The sequence below is a fragment of the Suncus etruscus genome, chromosome 18 (assembly GCF_024139225.1).
Source record: "Suncus etruscus isolate mSunEtr1 chromosome 18, mSunEtr1.pri.cur, whole genome shotgun sequence".
Lineage (NCBI taxonomy): Eukaryota > Metazoa > Chordata > Mammalia > Eulipotyphla > Soricidae > Suncus > Suncus etruscus.
The window spans coordinates 59,038,110-59,054,766 of NC_064865.1; the positions used below are offsets into that span (position 1 = coordinate 59,038,110).

Sequence of the window (16,657 nt, forward strand, 5' to 3'; positions counted from 1 at the left end):
TGGGACCAAAGACTTATGGGGTGCAGGGCTCAGCCACTTCTTATCCCTGGGATCCGATGGCTGGCCAGGCTCTGGCTCTAACATTTCTCTAGCTGCACCAGACTTGGGGCATGTGCAGGAAACAAGCCTCAGTCCGGCCCTGTGCTGCATGCCTGCTGCCATTTTCCTGGTCCCCAACCATTGTGAGAGGCTAGACCAGGAATTCTGGAGCTATCCAGAGCTAGTAAGGAGCTGTGTGAAGGTCCTTCATATCACTGCTGGGGTGAATGAAGACCAGGTAAACTGAAGTGTGTGTGTGTGGGAAGGGAAGCAAAACCCAAACAAGGGGGCAGGGAAGGCACCTCTGGCCCTGAGCCCCAGCTCACTACGGTGTGGTTCCAGAGCATCTCGGAAAGTGCGTAAAAGCTACGTTTGTCACTCTTAAAAGGATGGTTGAAGTTTTGATGGTAACAATGGACTTTATATGTGTATGTGTACAGAATGTCTGTAAATACACCCGCAGGTTAAAAAAAATGCACAGCACTAGAGCAATAGCACAGTGGGGAGGGTGTTTGCTTTAGACACGACTGACCTGGGATCCATCCCTGGTATCCCAGAGGGTCCTTGAGCCTGCCAAGGGGATTCCTGAGCACAGAGCCAGGAACACTGCTGGGTGTGGCCCCCCAAAACAGAACAACAACAACAACAAAAATATATGAAGCACAAGTATATCGCCCTATATATGTACAGTCTATACTTATGTATTTATGTGTCCATCTGCCTGAAAAGTAGATACACAGATCTATCTATCTTTGGTATGGTTGATGGTTTGATTTGGTTTTCACCATGGAAATTCATGTTAAAATATACTTCCGGGGGGGGGGAGGGTAGCGCAACAGTAGGGCATTTGCCTTGTACGAGGCTGACCCAGGACAGGCCTCGGTTTGATCCCCCAAGCCAGGAGCTATTTCTGAGAGCAGAGCCAGGATAACCCCTGATCATCACCGGGTGTGGCACAAAACACCTTCCCCCACAAAAAAAAAAAAAAATGCCCCAGGATGTGGCTTAAATGGCAGAGCACATGTCCTGCACATTCAAAGGCCCTGTGGTTGGTTCCCAGTCACACGTGGTGCCTGAACTCCTTGGTATGTGACCCCACAACAACAGCAGTAAACACTGTCAAAATCAAATGGGAGAGGAGGAGCTTCTCGGCCAAAGCAGAAAAACTGAAAAATAGACCTGTTTGCCTTGTCCCCAACTTTCCTGCTCCAGGGATCCATCTGGAGGGGACCCAGCCCACTCCCCACCCTGACTGTGCATTGCAGAGAAAAACGGAAACTACGTAAGTGGCAGCTCCAGCCAGAAAGATTTCAAGTGAGTCTTTACCAAACTGTCACAAGGTCCAGTAGAGTTTCATCTGGAGCAAAGTGACAACAGTATGGTGGGAAGCCACTGGCCAATTTTTTTATTTTGGCTTTTGAGTCACACCTGGTGGCGCTCAGGAGATACCTGGCTCTTCACTCAAAAATAACTCCTGACAGGCTATGGGATGCTGCAGCTCAAACCCAGGTTGGCCACATGGAGGTCAATGTACTCCCCACTGTGCTATGGTTCTGGCCCCTCGTGGGCCATTTTTTGTTTTTGTTTTTGACTTTGGTCCACACCTGGTGGTGCTCAGGGATTACTCCTGGCTCTGAACTCAGAAATCGCTCCTGGCAGGCTGAGGGACCATATGGGATGCCGCATGCAAGGCAAACGTTCTATCTCTACTGCTGTGCTATCTCTCAGGCCCCTCATGCTCCATTTTTAAATGCTGCCCTTTCGTTCCCACTTATCACGGTGAGAGCTCATGAGCTGACTTACAGAAGTCAAGCTGAGGTCTTCGTGGATGCTCCCGAACAAATCCGGAGATGAAACATCATTGGAAAGACTGAAGAGGGAAGCAAGGACGAGAGTGGTTACAGCGAGGCATTGCGGACATCTGCGGTTCAGATTCTAAAATGTTTGGGTCAGCAAGTACTGCTTTGATGGGTTTCTAGGGAAACAATTATGACTTCAACACAGATCTATGAGCTCACGTGAAAATCTGGGGCTGTTTCATTACAGACTTGATTCAATTTACAACCCAAATGGAAGCCTTATTTAAATCTAAACACCCAGGCAGAGCATATCAGATAATCTCGTTTCTAGATGCACAGGCGCACAACTGAAATGCTTTGCCTCCAGGGAGCTTTTGGAAGGTCACTCTTGGGGGGAAGGCTGTGGGGGGATGGCAGAGATTGGGGGTAAAAAGACATGTGCTTTGCCACTGAGCAGAAATCCCAGCCCTCCATGCTAATAATGTTTCCAGTAAATCACTTACAGGCTAAGTTGAAACAGGACACACTGGTTGACAACATACAATGATCAGATATAAAAACTGGTGTGAAGAAAATATTATGAATCTCCTGATTAGTCTAAACAAAAAATGTGGATATTCAGCTATAGATTTTGGATCTTTGATCGATAAGATGGAATCCTAAAACCTTCCTTAGCAAGAACTCTTCTCTTGAAATCAATAGGTTTTAGAATTCATGCAAAACACTACAGAGATAAAAAAAAAAAAAAAAAAAAAAAAAAAGAATCAAATGAGGGGTCAAAGTGATAGCACAGTGGTAGGGCATTTGCTTTGCACACTGCTGACCTGGGACAGATCCAGGTTCAATCCCCAGCATCCCATATGGTCCCCCATGACTGCCAGGAGCGATTTCTGAGTTCAGAGCCAGAAGTAACTCTGGAGCACTGCCTGGTGTGGCCCCAAAACCAAAAAAAAAAAAAGGATCAAATGATATTTCAAATGAGAAAAGCAACACAGGAAAGCAGCCTAAAGAGTGGCGAACAATTGCACGAAAAGCAGAAACAATGGAAAGAAACACAGAGGGATGAAGGAAGCAATTCAGATGAACATTCTATAGGTAAGAATCCAGCAATCTCTACTTTCGATCAAAAATTAATAAATCTTGGGTAGACCTGAGAATGACAGGGTTTTTTTTGGGGGGGGGCGTCAGGTGGAGAGGACAAAGATGGGGTGGACTGGAAGGAACACGGGGACATAGGTATAATACACGTGGTGAGTCTGGAGCAGCCAGAGAGGTCAGAGTAGTTCCTAAAACTGTGACCATCCACCAACAAATGAGGAGGAAAGTGGGAGTGGGGTCAGGCCAGAAAGGGCACAGGGCCAAGGACAAGAGACTGAGGTTAACGGGTGGCAGGAGTTTGCAGTGACTTTATACACCAGTACCATCAGCTTGAATACCAGTGTAACCCTGTTACCTAAATTATATAAAAACAAAAGAAATCAAACAAAAACACTTTTCAACAATGTTGGAACAGGAAGTTTTAACAAAACAGCAAGGAAAGACATTGTAGCCATACACCTAATGGATTGGGCAAGCATCTTATGGGGAAACTCAAAGAATTAAGAATTCATTTGGGGGTTGGAGCGATAGTACATCGGTAGGGCATTTGCCTTGCATGTGGCTGACCCAGGACAAACCACGGTTCAATCCCCAGCGTCCTATATGTTCCCCCATGCCAGGACTAATTTCTGAGCACAGAGCCAGGAGTAACCCCTGAGCATCACCGGGTGTAGCCCATAAACGAAACAAAACAAAACAAAAAAGAATTTATTCAGTCCCAGAAAAGATACTAGGACAAAAAAAGTCGATACCAGTTAAAAATGGACAAAAATGAAAAATTCTGTCACTGTAGATTATAGCTTTAAGAAGCTTTTATTTCATACCAGGTCAAAATGGAATTTAAAGGGGGTTAAGTATCATAAAGAAAAAATATGCAGGAATACTATAAGAATATTAGAGAATATTGTTACATGGACTGTAAATATTAATTTTAATTCTGTAGAATTCAAATGACTGATGCAGACTTAATTCTACTAATACACTATATTTTTTGATACAAGTATTGGTCTACTCCCCTAAAACCAGATTTGTAAACATGCACAAATAGAAGTTATATATTTAAATTTCTACTTGATGCTTTGTAACACCTGTTCCTTTGGACAACTGGTCATCGCAATGTTCGCTCCTTCTGCAAAGCTGAGTTCAGAAGCTGAAGTATTAGAAGATATAAGATGTAGAAAAAAATAGAGCTTTCAGATTAATCATCGTCTCTGTTTCACCTTTCCTACCCGTAGATGTAAACAAGTATCTGACACTCATTCATATCGTCACTCCTGCATTGCATCGATGTGAGGAATCTCAGCTTTACTTACTGTGACATGTCTTTATCCGTCTCAGGTTTGATGCTCAACTGTTCCAAACAGTAGATAAAAACCTAGGTGGAGGGGGATAAAAGACGTTTAACTGACGGTAACTCCTAGGTACACCGCCTCTAAAGTCTCCTAGCTACTAATCTTTACAGTGGGACATTTATAAAATGTTTACATTAATTCAGAATCAGAAATGCTTGTCCTAGGAGACACATGTCAAGCTACATGTCCACGTCACCGCCTCCCAGAAATGAAAGAACAAAGATCCCAACAAGGGACAGTCATCCTTCACTTAAGACTCCCCAGAGGTTCTTGGAAACTGTGATGTTAAGTGAAACTTGGGTAGAATGAAAGCAGGATCTTTGCTCAACGGGGGCCAGGATTGCTTTCACATCATCAACATTATAATAAAATGACAGTGTCTAAATCAATCATTTCCAAGGGTCTGCTGCACATGGAGCAAGGGATTAAAATAATAAAAAGACCAATCCTCGAATCTTGGAGTCAATCAATGATTAAGTTCTTCCTTGCATTTTAGGGAAAAAAATCATTTCCTTGCTCCTTTATTTACTTTGTAGTCAGCTCTATTCTGAGCCATAAAAACACTGGTCACTCTCAAAAAGTTTCATTCTCACAGCCCCAGGCAAGCAACAAGTGATGCCATTTCCACTGTGTCAGTGAGAACATGAGGATGTGATGAGGAGATGAAAAAGGGGGCCTAACAAATGCCAGTTGGGGATAGGGCTGGTGAGTGCCGGCATTAACCTCCCCCAGGTTTCCTTTGCTACCTTAGTTACTACAGACTCCTACACTGTCAAGGTTGTGCCTCTGACATTGGTGCCCATGAATGGCTAATGACAGAGACTGGCCTAGTCTGTTCTGCTTCGACTCCAGGGCTCAAAAATTTCACATTGTTTACTCTACCTGCATGATGGTGATGCTCAGTTGACAGACATCCTCCTGGGTTTGGGGATGCTGGAAAACCTATTTGGAAGAAGTTGGATGAGAATTGGGGTTGGGCGCTCAGCTATGAAAGCCAAACTTTCTGTGAAAATTCAAAGCTAACTAATTGCTATGAAAAGGGCCAAAGGCCTCCTTCAGACCTGCCAGAAGCATCAGCAGCAGCTGGGCTGGGATCAGAAGGGCAACACCAAAGTCCTTTGCTCCTTTGGTCCACCTGGTGATCCAGGTAACAGGGCAAGCCATGATCCACCCCACTTGCAGTGGCATTTTTACTCCCATCATCAGGGTGTAGGGGACAGATGTAATTGTCCACGAATGATGTGAAACTGGACCATATGCAGGATCAGAGCAACAGGCTTGATAAGCCAAGTAGCTCAAAAGTGGGGAGCTGTGACTTCCCGAGGGCTCCCAGGGGAGATGAGGCGCTCCAGAAATGGGGGCCCAGGGCAGGTGTTAGCAGTGGGTGGCTTACACTGGCTTCTCCGGGTTTGCTCTCTAGGACGCCCTTGAGTGACTGCAGAGAATGGACGATGCACTGTTCAAATTGGCAGGGCTGCAGAGGCAAGAAGGCTGCATCAGCATTCAACAAAGACACCAAACAGAAGGGAAAAAATGGGGTGCCCGATGGCCCACGGACTCAATTTCCACAGACGCCTGGCCAAACTGGCACTCTGAATTCTTTTAGAAAGTGTGTCAGGGGCCGGGCGGTGGCGCTAAAGGTAAGGTGCCTGCCTTGCCTGCGCTAGCCTTGGACGGACCACGGTTCGATCCCCCGGTGTCCCATATGGTCCCCCAAGCCAGGAGCAACTTCTGAACACATAGCCAGGAGTAACCCCTGAGCGTTACTGGGTGTGGCCCAAAAACAAAAAAAAAAAAACAAAACAGAAAGTGTGTCTAGGTCAGGGGTCCTCAAACTTTTTAAACAGGGAGTCAGTTCATTGTCCCTCAGACCATTGGAGGGCTGGATTATAGTTTAAAAAAAAAATATGGGCCAGAGAGATAGCACAACAGTAGGGCATTTGCCTTGCATGCAGCATACCAACCAGGACGGACCTGAGTTCGATTGCCGGTATCCCATATAGTTCTCTGAGCCTGCCAGGAGTGACTGCTGAGCACAGAGCCAGGAGTAACCCCTAGCGCCAGCTATGTGTGGCCCATAAACCAAAAAAAAAAAAAATTCTATGTACACTGCACATATCTTATTTTGAAGTAAAAACCCCAAACGGGGAACAAATACAATATTTAAAACAAAGAACAAGTCAAGTTAAATAAACAAATTTACCAGTATTTCAGTGGCAACTATAGACTTGCTTTTCGTGGGCATTAGTTTGAGGACCCTTGCCCAAGACTGAGAGGAGTCGAGAGACAGAAAGAAGGGGTCGAGTCAGAGAGTGTGGGGCACATCCCACACGTGAGTACTGCAGGCCCAGGATGAGTGGTTGCTAAGCAGGACAGGCAGCAGCGACAAAAACATCTACCTGGCCAGATAAATATTCTCAGTGGGTTGCATGTGAGCTTGAGGACTGTAGTTTGAAGACCCCTGGTTTAAGTGATGGATATACAATGGCAAAACAGTTCTCATGAAGGATAGATTCTGGGGCAGGAGAGAGAACATCAATAGAAACAGCCAACCAAACCATGAAGTATACTGAAAAAAGAAAATAGAAATAAAACAGAAGCATCAGTCCAGGAAGCAAGAAAGGAGAGAAAGAAAAAGAATTTAGTCCAGATGGCATTTAATGGTGCAGGTCCATGCTGAAGGCACCAGAGGGCGCCAGGCAGAAACGGTAGAAGTAGAAGAGACCCAGGAGGGGAACGAACTACCCACCACACTGAACCCATCAGGTGCCACCGAGCCAGGCATCGTGTGTGTGTGTGTGTGTGTGTGTGTGTGTGTGTGTGTGTGTGTATGTGTGTGTGTGTGTGTGTGTGTGTGTGTGTGTCAAAGCAATAATGACTGAGTTAAGCCCAAATTTGAGCCAGGCATCGTGTGTGTGTGTGTGTGTGTGTGTGTGTGTGTGTGTGTGTGTGTGTGTGTGTGTGTGTGTGTGTGTGTGTGTGTGTCAAAGCAATAATGACTGAGTTAAGCCCAAAGTTTTACACCCAGTAGTTAAATATCAGAGTTGAACACATGATTGTGCAGATTTCCTATGAGTTCATTGGGACTCATTTCTTCTTACACATCTGGAGCTCCTTACATGGGGGCCCAGAGATCTAAATTATCTTTTTCCTAAGCAGAAAGAGTGAGTGGCTGAGCTCTCTCTGCACCCTGCCCAGGAAGCAGTCAACTCAGGACACATCACAAAGCGAAAAGTTCTCAGAATTATCCTCTTTGAGAAAAATAAAATAGACGGGGGGGGGGGGGGGGGGGGGGGGAAGAGCTGTAAAGAAAATTGTTCAACGTGCAAAACAGGAGCGAGCCTATACCAGAGTTTCAGAGCACTGGGTTTAAGTTCCAGATACTGGGGCTTCAGATGTGTGAACACACAGATTGAGGGAGTCAGGGATGCTCTGACTTTTTCTACCCCAGAAAAAGGTAAGGAATAAAATATACCCCCACCCCAAAGAGATGGGACTGGGCTTATGTAAGTGGATCAGAAGAAAAAAAAATCTCAGAATATCAATTCCAGGCAGTTAACAGATGGGGCCATTTAAGATCCTCCTCACCTATAAAAACATCACAGATCGGAAGATACTCCAAATTGGGAGCTTGGCTTTCACTCTAAGCCCTTCCTCTGAGCAGGATCCATGGGGACCCACAAAACTCACATGGAAATGCTCCATGTTTCCAGATCTGTGATGTTCATTAGTTTCTTGAATGTCACTACATTGCCTTGGGCAGGATTGGCCGGCACAAGGCAGAGAATGTCTAGGGGGAGTCAGAGCCATAGTACAGCAAGGAGGGTGCTTGCCTTGCATGCGGCAGATCCGGGTTCAATCTTGGACATCCCATATGGTCCCCTGAGCACTGTCAGGAGTAATATCTGAGTGCAGAGCCAGAAATAACCCCTGAGTAGTGCCAAGTGTGGTGCAAAAACAAAAAAAAAAGAGAATGCCCTGTGGGCATCTAGACATACACAGGCATGTGTGTATGTATGTATGTGTGTAGTGTGGTGTCACACATGGCACGTACTGCTCCATGGTTTCTATTTCCAGAAGTACCGTGAATTGCAGTAGAGAGAAAAACCCATGTTCTTAAAAAAAAAAAAAAAAAAAAAAAGCATTTACTTTGAATGGACAAGACACGGAGTCACCGCAAAGAATTTGAACTTACCAGAGAAGTCAGACCTTCATTATCGACAATCCAATCTTCCTTTTCTGCTAATCTCTTTACTTCTACAAGAAAGACAAGCACATAGATATCATTTATTATAATGACCTTATCCACGTGGAGCCAGATTTTAAAAAATTCTGTCAAGATAATGCCTTTTAACTGTTCTACAGATGCTTAGGAAAGCGAGCGAAACAGAGGCGGGGTATAAGACCGGTGGACTAAGGGTCTGTTTGCACACCATTCACTGGACTGCTCTGGTAACACATTCATGGAAATAAATTCAGTATTGCAAAGCCTGCTCTGGGGAAGGAAGGGCCAGGCGAGAGGATGAATGGAGACTATGATCTGTCACTTCTTCAGGACCCTGATACTAAAGATGTGCAAGATAAGCTAAAACCATTTCCCCTCAAGCTTTCTGATGAATGTTTGAGATTCTGTTTTGTTTTGATGCTCTGAGGAAGATGTAGCTCTAAACCCTGGGTGTGCCAGGCTGCCCTGGCTCCTGACAGGAGACAATGGTTGATACGGGGAAGAGAGTGCCCCTCCGTCCCTGGGTTCCTTCTTCTTTCCTTGAAATCAGTGAGATCATGTGTCCTCGACAACTGGTATGCTTTTGGGGAAATGCATCCCTGGGTGATCTCAACCTCATGGGAATGCCAGAGATGCATGAGGGTACTGTCTGCCTGGAACCAGGACATTGGGGCCACTGTCAAAAGAGGTCAGTAGTAGGTTGAAATGTGACTCATGGCTGTATTAGTTCCTGATTCAGTAAAGGAGTTGACCTCTTTAGCCTGATGGTGGGCAGCAAAGGCACCTATGGAGGGGTCATGTGAGAGTCTTGATTGGTTCTGAAAATGAATCCCCTAAGATGGCTTAATAAATATACAGTGATATATACACACACATATCTACTCACTTTATATATAGATACTAATATATACTTATATATATTTTATCATATGTACAAAGTGCCCTCAATTCTAAAGTGTATAAAGAAAATGAACATTCCCTGTAACTGCTACTTTGCACAGATGCATTTATTTACTTATTTATTTATTTTTGGTTTTGCGGCCATACCCAATGATGCTCAGGGGTTACTCCTGCCTATGTGCTCAGAAATCACTCCTGGCTTGGAGGACCATATGGGATGCCGGGGGGTCAAACCGTGGTCCATCCTGGGTCAGCCACATGCAAGGTCAATGCCCTACCTCTGTGCCAGCACTCTGGTCCCCAGAGATGCATTTATTGATTTTTTATTTTACAATATTTCTAAACTAGGTGCCAGAGTGACAGTAGGGCATTTGCCTTGCATGCAGCCAACCTGGGTTCAATCCTCGGCATCCCATATAGACCCCAAGCATGCCAGGAGCAATTTCTGAGCACAGAGTCAGAAGTTGCACCTGAGTGCTACTGGGTGTGGTCCAAAACAAACAAAAGAAAAACAATATTTCTAAACTAAAAATTGTATCCTACATTTTCAAAATTAAGATCATACTTTCATAGACTCTTTTTCTTCTACCTTTTCTGCTTAAAATTTGCCATAAAGATGTTCTTCTATCTGTAGGTATTTTTCAAGTATATCCATCTACGTAGGTTCAACTTAATTTTTTGGATTTAGAAAAAAATATGTTAAAAGAAAGCAAAATAAAATACTGTACTGAGCCACAAAAGATAATCTATTCAAACTCTCTAAGAATTTAAAATCTGTTTGTCAATTGGAATAGAATTTGCTCCTCAAGGATTGGGAATATGGAGAGAGATGACAATACTGAGAAAACCATTTTCTAACAAATGGCATCTGTTTTTCCTATTTCTTTCCTTACTTTCTTTTCTTCATTTGCATTGTCAAGGGGCTTCCCTCAGAGAGGGCTAAGTTGTAGCACTGAGTCACACCCACCACCTGCCTTACAAACCTTCTGCTGTGTGTTCCAATGTGACCATCACACAACGAACTCGGAGATCCAGAATGAGGTCCTGGACAGTCTGGAGCATGTCATTGGGGATTTCCAGAGCAGACAAGGATTCATACGTGAGCCTGGGAAGCAAACACCAGAGCAGGAAGGTGAGTGAGAGACTAAACAGGCAATGATTCCCCAGTGGCCGTGTTGGCCATCCATCCTAAAAGATTCCTCTGGAATCTAGAAGCTACCACAGGAACCAGAAATGGGGGAGATCATAACAGAGAGGGCCACACAGCTGAATAAGGAGATAAACGGAGGCCCATACAGCATATGTTCTTATACATAAGCATCGGAAACTCTCCCTGGGAAACAGTATAGGCCCCAAAAGTGGGGTATAGAGTCTTCCCTGAGGGAGTGAAAAATGATGGTGCACTGGCCGTTTGGGGCTTTGTTTCTATTTTCAAATACACCAGGGTTTCTAATTCGAGGCCCGTGGGCCGTTTGCGGCCCTCCATACAACATTTTGTGCCCCACGGCCAGCCTTCAAATATCGCAGTATTCGCGATTATTCGATTACCGAATAATCGCAATAAAAATCGCATTAGTAAGGAAAAAAATCACATTAAACATTCGCATACCCCAGCAGTTCTGTTCGGGGTATGCACATGTTTAATGCGATTTTTTTTTCTTACTAATGCGATTTTTTATTGCGAATATTCGGTAAGTGAAATCCCTTATGTGGCCCTGCCTCACCCCGACTTTGCCTCCTGTAGCCCCCAGGTAAATTGAGTTTGAGACCCCTGAAATACAAAGAAACTGCAGTATTCTTCTGGAAGAGTACGTCCATGTTTACCTCAGAGTTTGGATGACATGGGCCAGCCAGTGTCCAGACAGCTCAGCCTTCACCTCCCAGCCCCCGTACTGCCTCACGCCACCCTCCGGGATGCTGAGAGGGAGCAGGGCTCCTCGGACCAGCTTCACGAGGCACTGCATCACTTCCTGGATCATTTTCTAGGTGACATGAACAACACCACAGCATTACCAGCATTGCCCTCGTGTAGAGTCAGTGAAAAGGTTCTACGGCAACAGTGAAGAAGACGGTGAATGCAGCCTTCATCTCTCCTCTACGTACTCATCTTGTGCTTACCTTAAAGTCATTTTGCCTCTGCCTTGCGTTCTTGGATCTTTCAATCTGGCCTGACTTCTCAGCAGTCTTGAAAGTTAAAAGAAAAGAATAGAACAGGTTAGTGGTGTTTTAAAAATGCTTTTGGTGAAATACGAAGTTTCTTAGTCTTACATAAAGGGAATATGCTACGTGGTTCTAAAGTGGTTCAAAGTATCATCGTCTAAGGTTCTGATTAAAGGATGACGATAAAAAAACAAAAACAAAAAATAAAACCTTCTCTTTTCTTTTCTTGTCCTTTTTTTTTGGTTTGGTTTTTGTTTTGGACCACACCTAGTGGTGGTCAGGAGTTACTCCTGGTGTTGCTCAAGGAACCATATAGGATGCCGGAGATCAAACCCAAGTTGGTCATATGCAAGGCAAACAGCCTCTCGACTGCTATCTCTGCAGCCCCTTAGGAAACCCTACTTATCTTGATGAGAAATTCTATCTTCTTAAAACTTGTAAGTACATCTTCCTTTAAGAAATTTAAGTAGCAATATAAAACTACCTTTTCTGAAGATGAATTTCATAGAACATTCTCATCTATTTTATCTGGTCCAGGCTAAAAGTTATAGGTCCCTGTTATAGTCATCCCACTGTGAACTTCTATTAGCTAATATAGAAACCAATACACTTATATTAATATATCACCATCTTAGGATGTATGTTTTCTTCTCATACAAACGTTTTATGAACATGAGTTTTATATCATGTTTTAACCATTATAAGTGGCTGTTCCTCCTCCTTGTGGGAATTCACAGTGCAATTTAGGAGATTAAGATTTTAGAATTAATATCCTCTTTATATAGGGGCCAGGGAGACAGTCAGGTAGACAGGCACTTGCTAAAGCTGGGCTGGGTCCCTGGCATGCAATTTGGTCCCCCATCCCTATCAGAAGAGACTTGAGCACTCAGCCCAGAGCAACATTGGGTGTGGCCCCCAAACAAAAGAAACATTTTACTTAGCCATGTTTTCCTCTGTATTTCCAAAATTTTTATATGGACAACTGCACTAGTTAAGAGAGAAATACGCACAAGTTGTTCTCAGTCAATCCCTCCCCTTCTTAAGGCTCAGCTGTGTCCCTGCAGTAGACCAGAGTGGTAAAAACTGAATATCCCAGGGCAGGGATGCCTCCCTTCTGAATCACTGTCTTGTTTCTCTGCACTCAGTGCCCCAATTCCTGAGGAAACGCTGTAAGGAACAAAGTGCCACCAATCTCCTGCTTCCCCAGTGCCTGCTGCTGGTGGAACTCGGCTATTCACACAGCCCAGCTCCTTCCCTCACCTTCCCGCCAGACCTGATCTGTCTGGTCCATCCTGCCCTTTCCTGCAGCCTCTAGGGCTGAGGATGGGCAGATCCTGTCCTAACCCAACTTCACCTTCCAGAGGTACCTACTGGGGTCTCTATCCCCACCCTTACTGTGGGTCTTTGTTGCAGGATCTGGATTCTTTCTTCTCTGGCTCTTAGTAGAATTGAGATTGATTTCTTGGCTATGTACTTTGGCCATGATGTTACTCACGCTGAATGTATGTATTTCCGGTTGCGTGTGGCTTTTGTGTGGTTATGGGCATCTATTGGCATGATGCAGAGGGAGCACTTAGGGGTAACTGATGAGGAAGAAGTCATCTCGGGGCGAAGGCTTAAGTGTAGAAGTAACTGGTTTTCACTCTATTCAAGAAAATTTTTCTTTGCTGGTGCTTGTCACTCATGGACTGGAAGTACCTCTGGACTGGTCCCTTACCCTGACATATTCTCCACTTATGGGAGTGGTCTTTCTCTTCCCAATAAAGACCTCAGGTCTCAGGAGAAGCAGCTGTGGCTTCGGTTTCCACAGCTAGTCTATCTGCCTGATGTCATCTTTTGCTGGAAAGCTTGAGGTGGAGTTTTCCTGACCCTGTTTTATTCCCTTCAATCTGTGTGGATCATTTCCAGTATCTGCATTTGCTTCCAGACCCACGTTTCGGCAATCCCTTGGGATTTGGGCATGAGGCTTCTGCTTCATTTAAGGTTCTTCAGGCTCCTCAGGAAAACCTTCTAGGACGCGAGATGACGCCCTGAGTTCCACTGTTAATTCTTCTAAAGGCCCTTCTTTAGGGACCGGGAGTTGGGGATCCCAGAGCACAGGGTTCCTTTGAAGGGACAGGTCAGGCCCACCCCTGCTTCATGCTTCTCAACAGGATGACAGTCTGGGCTTCTACAGGTTTCCAGTGTTCACAGAAGAGAGAACAGAAGTGCCAGGGCTATGTGGATCTGGGGGGAGGCATTGCGGGTGTGAAATTCAGAGGGTGCAAAGGGGCCCCAGACTCACAGCGAAGCCAGGAGCCACTGGATAATGCTGGGCCCCGTGACAGGGACCTCAGGATGGCTGACGCTAAGGGTCAACCTGATAGGGCCCAAAATATGATTTTGGTGAATCTGGATATAACTGAGGCTATTACTCGAATCATTAGGCTTAGGAAGACTGATTCACCCTTGCTGAGGAAGGTAGAACCCATTTGATAAAGGAAAGCAGAATTACAAAACAGAATTACAAAAGTGCTGACCCCTTTTGCCCTGGACCCCACAAGTAAAACCAGCTCTCTTGCCCGGCTGGCTGACTGATCTTTCTTGTTTGGGGCTGAGTTGGACACCTGAGGATCTGTTGACCTTTGGGCTAGAGCTAAGCCAGCACCCCTGCAAACCCCAACCCCGGCCACAGCTTTAAGGTTGGGACTAGGCCCCACACCTTCCGCTCTGCTGAGTCCCGGCTGACGTTGGACAGTTGGACAACTCATGGAACGGGTGAACCCCACAATGCTGTGAGTCAATTCCTGACGAGAATCTCTCTCCCCACAAAAGACTGGAAATGTAACCAAACTCCCTGTGGTTCTGTTCTCTGAACCCTGTAACCTGCTTTGGGGCCCTGTGGGGAGGGGAGGAGACCGTGTTAGGAACAGGGAAGGGGCCCCTGAGGACATTCTGGGTCCATGTGCTGGGCTCTGTGCTGTCACCCGCTCAGTCCTTGGCCTTGGACCTGCAACTTGGTCCAACTGGCAGGAGGTGTTCTGGTGGCGACCTCAAAAGTCTCTGCTCATGAACTTGATCTGGTTCAATCCTGGGTCCAATCAATGAAGAGTAAGGGGTGTGCATGTCCTGGGGGCAGGGGAGCCTCCAAATCATCCTCGGGATGACTGCTCAATCTCAATGTTCTTTATCCTTTGGATGAAAAGCCAAACCCATCCCACATACTGGGTCACAAGAACTTTGCCAGAGCATGCCTCAGGTGAGGTATGAGGTATGCCCTAGGAGGTGGGTTGACTGCTCAGAACACTCATTAAAATGGAGTTGGCTGCCTTAATAATTTCATATGCTAGCCTGAAAAATAGATCTCAAGGGGAGATCTGGCCCGACCATTAACCATCTCTTTTAACTACAAATCTTCAGTCTTTCCTGCACACGCAGACCAAAACTACTTTGTGGTAAGGCCAACGGTTCAATTTCACTGGTTTGATTCACAGGGTGTTATTTCACATGGTCCTGATGGGCTTGAAGAATGGACCGTTCTGTAAAAGGCTGAAACACTCTCTCCAAATCTCTAACGGATGTGTTCTGAATAGAGAGAGCTGGTCTTGCAAAGAGAACGAGCGCACCGTTTTCAGCATAACTGAGGTAAATTGGGTTCAAGCGTGACACGCTTTCTTGCCGAGATTAAATGCCACTGCCAAAGCCACAGAACTCTTCTCAATGACAAAATGACAGTGTCTTCCACAGGCCAACACCTTTTCTAGTTCTCCCATTTCTCCCAAAGTCCCCACCCCAGGAGTTTGCCACTTCTCAACAGAGGAGACACATTTTTTAAAGCACGTTTAAAGCCGTAGACAGAACCTGATTTAATAATCATTAAATTTTTTATAAAGTTTAAAAATGTAAATAGGTAGAAATACCATAGACATAATCCCTAACTGTTTGTCAGTCTTCTCTCTGGATACAACTTAAAGGTAAAGCCATGGGCACTGCAATACAGTATTGCTTCAGCCCTGCATAGCACAGGGGTCACTAGAATGAAACCCCAAGAGAGAAACCTGGGATTGAGGGGGGGTGTAATATGGCTTTAGGGGACAAACTAAGGCCTTACCTATGCTCATCATATGCTCTAGACCCAATTCTTCCCCAGCCCCAGAGCTTATTTTTATTTTATTTTATTTTATTCTACTTTGGTTTGGGGCCGTACCCAGCAGTACTCAGGAATTATTCCTAGCTCTGTGCTCAGGGGTCATTATGGCAATGGTTAGGGGACCCTATGGGATGCGGAGATTGAACCTGGGTCAGGAGAATGCAAGGCAAATGCCCTCCCCGCTGCACTATCGCTCCGGCCCTTTCCTCACTCTTTCAACTAACTTTCAACCAGATGATGAGCCTCAGTGGAACTAGACCTCTTGGTTTTTAAGCGAGTGATTTCAAAAACAGAAACTCTGAAGATGAGACTCATGTTGCCAGTCACACTGGCCACCAAGTGCCACCCCCTCCCTTGCCCCCGTACCTCGCTGAAAAGGCTCCCGTTCACGTAGGAAATCCAGAGCTTCCAGAAGTTGGGCAGCTGGCTTAAAACCAGCTTGGTCAATTTTTCAACGAAGGCAACCCGGTGGGGAGTCTTGTAGCGCCATGCTGAGGGTGGGAAGAAGAAAACACTCAGAGGGGGCGTTCAAGTCAAGACTTCACATCTGCAAGCACATGTAAAACAAGTGGCTGCAGAGCTTGAGTTTGCTTGAGGCTCACCTTCCACGAACATCCCATACTGTGTGCCAAGCTCAGAGAATACACTTGAACCAGAGACACCTGCGCTGGGCCTTCCTAAGAGGCCCAGTGACTAGGAGGGACCAGTGCTGGGCATGAGGTGGGGGGCGTTCTCTAAACTGCAAAATCTGGCCTTTCAATCTTGTAGTCTTTAAGATGCTGTAGTTCTTCCCAGAAATGTGAGCCCTGCCCACCCACAGCTGATAACTATACTGCAACTCAAATCAAGCCCCTTAGAAATGCCACTATATATCCCCTGGGGTGAAGTTTGGTTCAGAGCCATGTTATGATAAAGGAAGATATTTCAGTAGGATCCTGTAATGAACAACGCCTGC

General features: G+C 45.5%; 1 protein-coding gene across 1 annotated transcript in view; it reads right to left on the minus strand.

The window, feature by feature from the left end:
* EXOC2 (exocyst complex component 2) overlaps window positions 1-16,657 on the minus strand; it is a 729,898-nt gene that overhangs the window by 48,206 nt on the left and 665,035 nt on the right. The window contains exons 14-22 of the mRNA XM_049765112.1: window positions 16,069-16,193; window positions 11,532-11,597; window positions 11,238-11,395; window positions 10,397-10,518; window positions 8,484-8,545; window positions 5,682-5,762; window positions 5,171-5,230; window positions 4,250-4,311; window positions 1,843-1,909 (exon numbers count right to left, since the gene is read on the minus strand). Of these exons, the coding sequence (XP_049621069.1) occupies window positions 1,843-1,909; window positions 4,250-4,311; window positions 5,171-5,230; window positions 5,682-5,762; window positions 8,484-8,545; window positions 10,397-10,518; window positions 11,238-11,395; window positions 11,532-11,597; window positions 16,069-16,193 (803 nt within the window). The remainder of the gene's footprint in view (window positions 1-1,842; window positions 1,910-4,249; window positions 4,312-5,170; window positions 5,231-5,681; window positions 5,763-8,483; window positions 8,546-10,396; window positions 10,519-11,237; window positions 11,396-11,531; window positions 11,598-16,068; window positions 16,194-16,657) is intronic.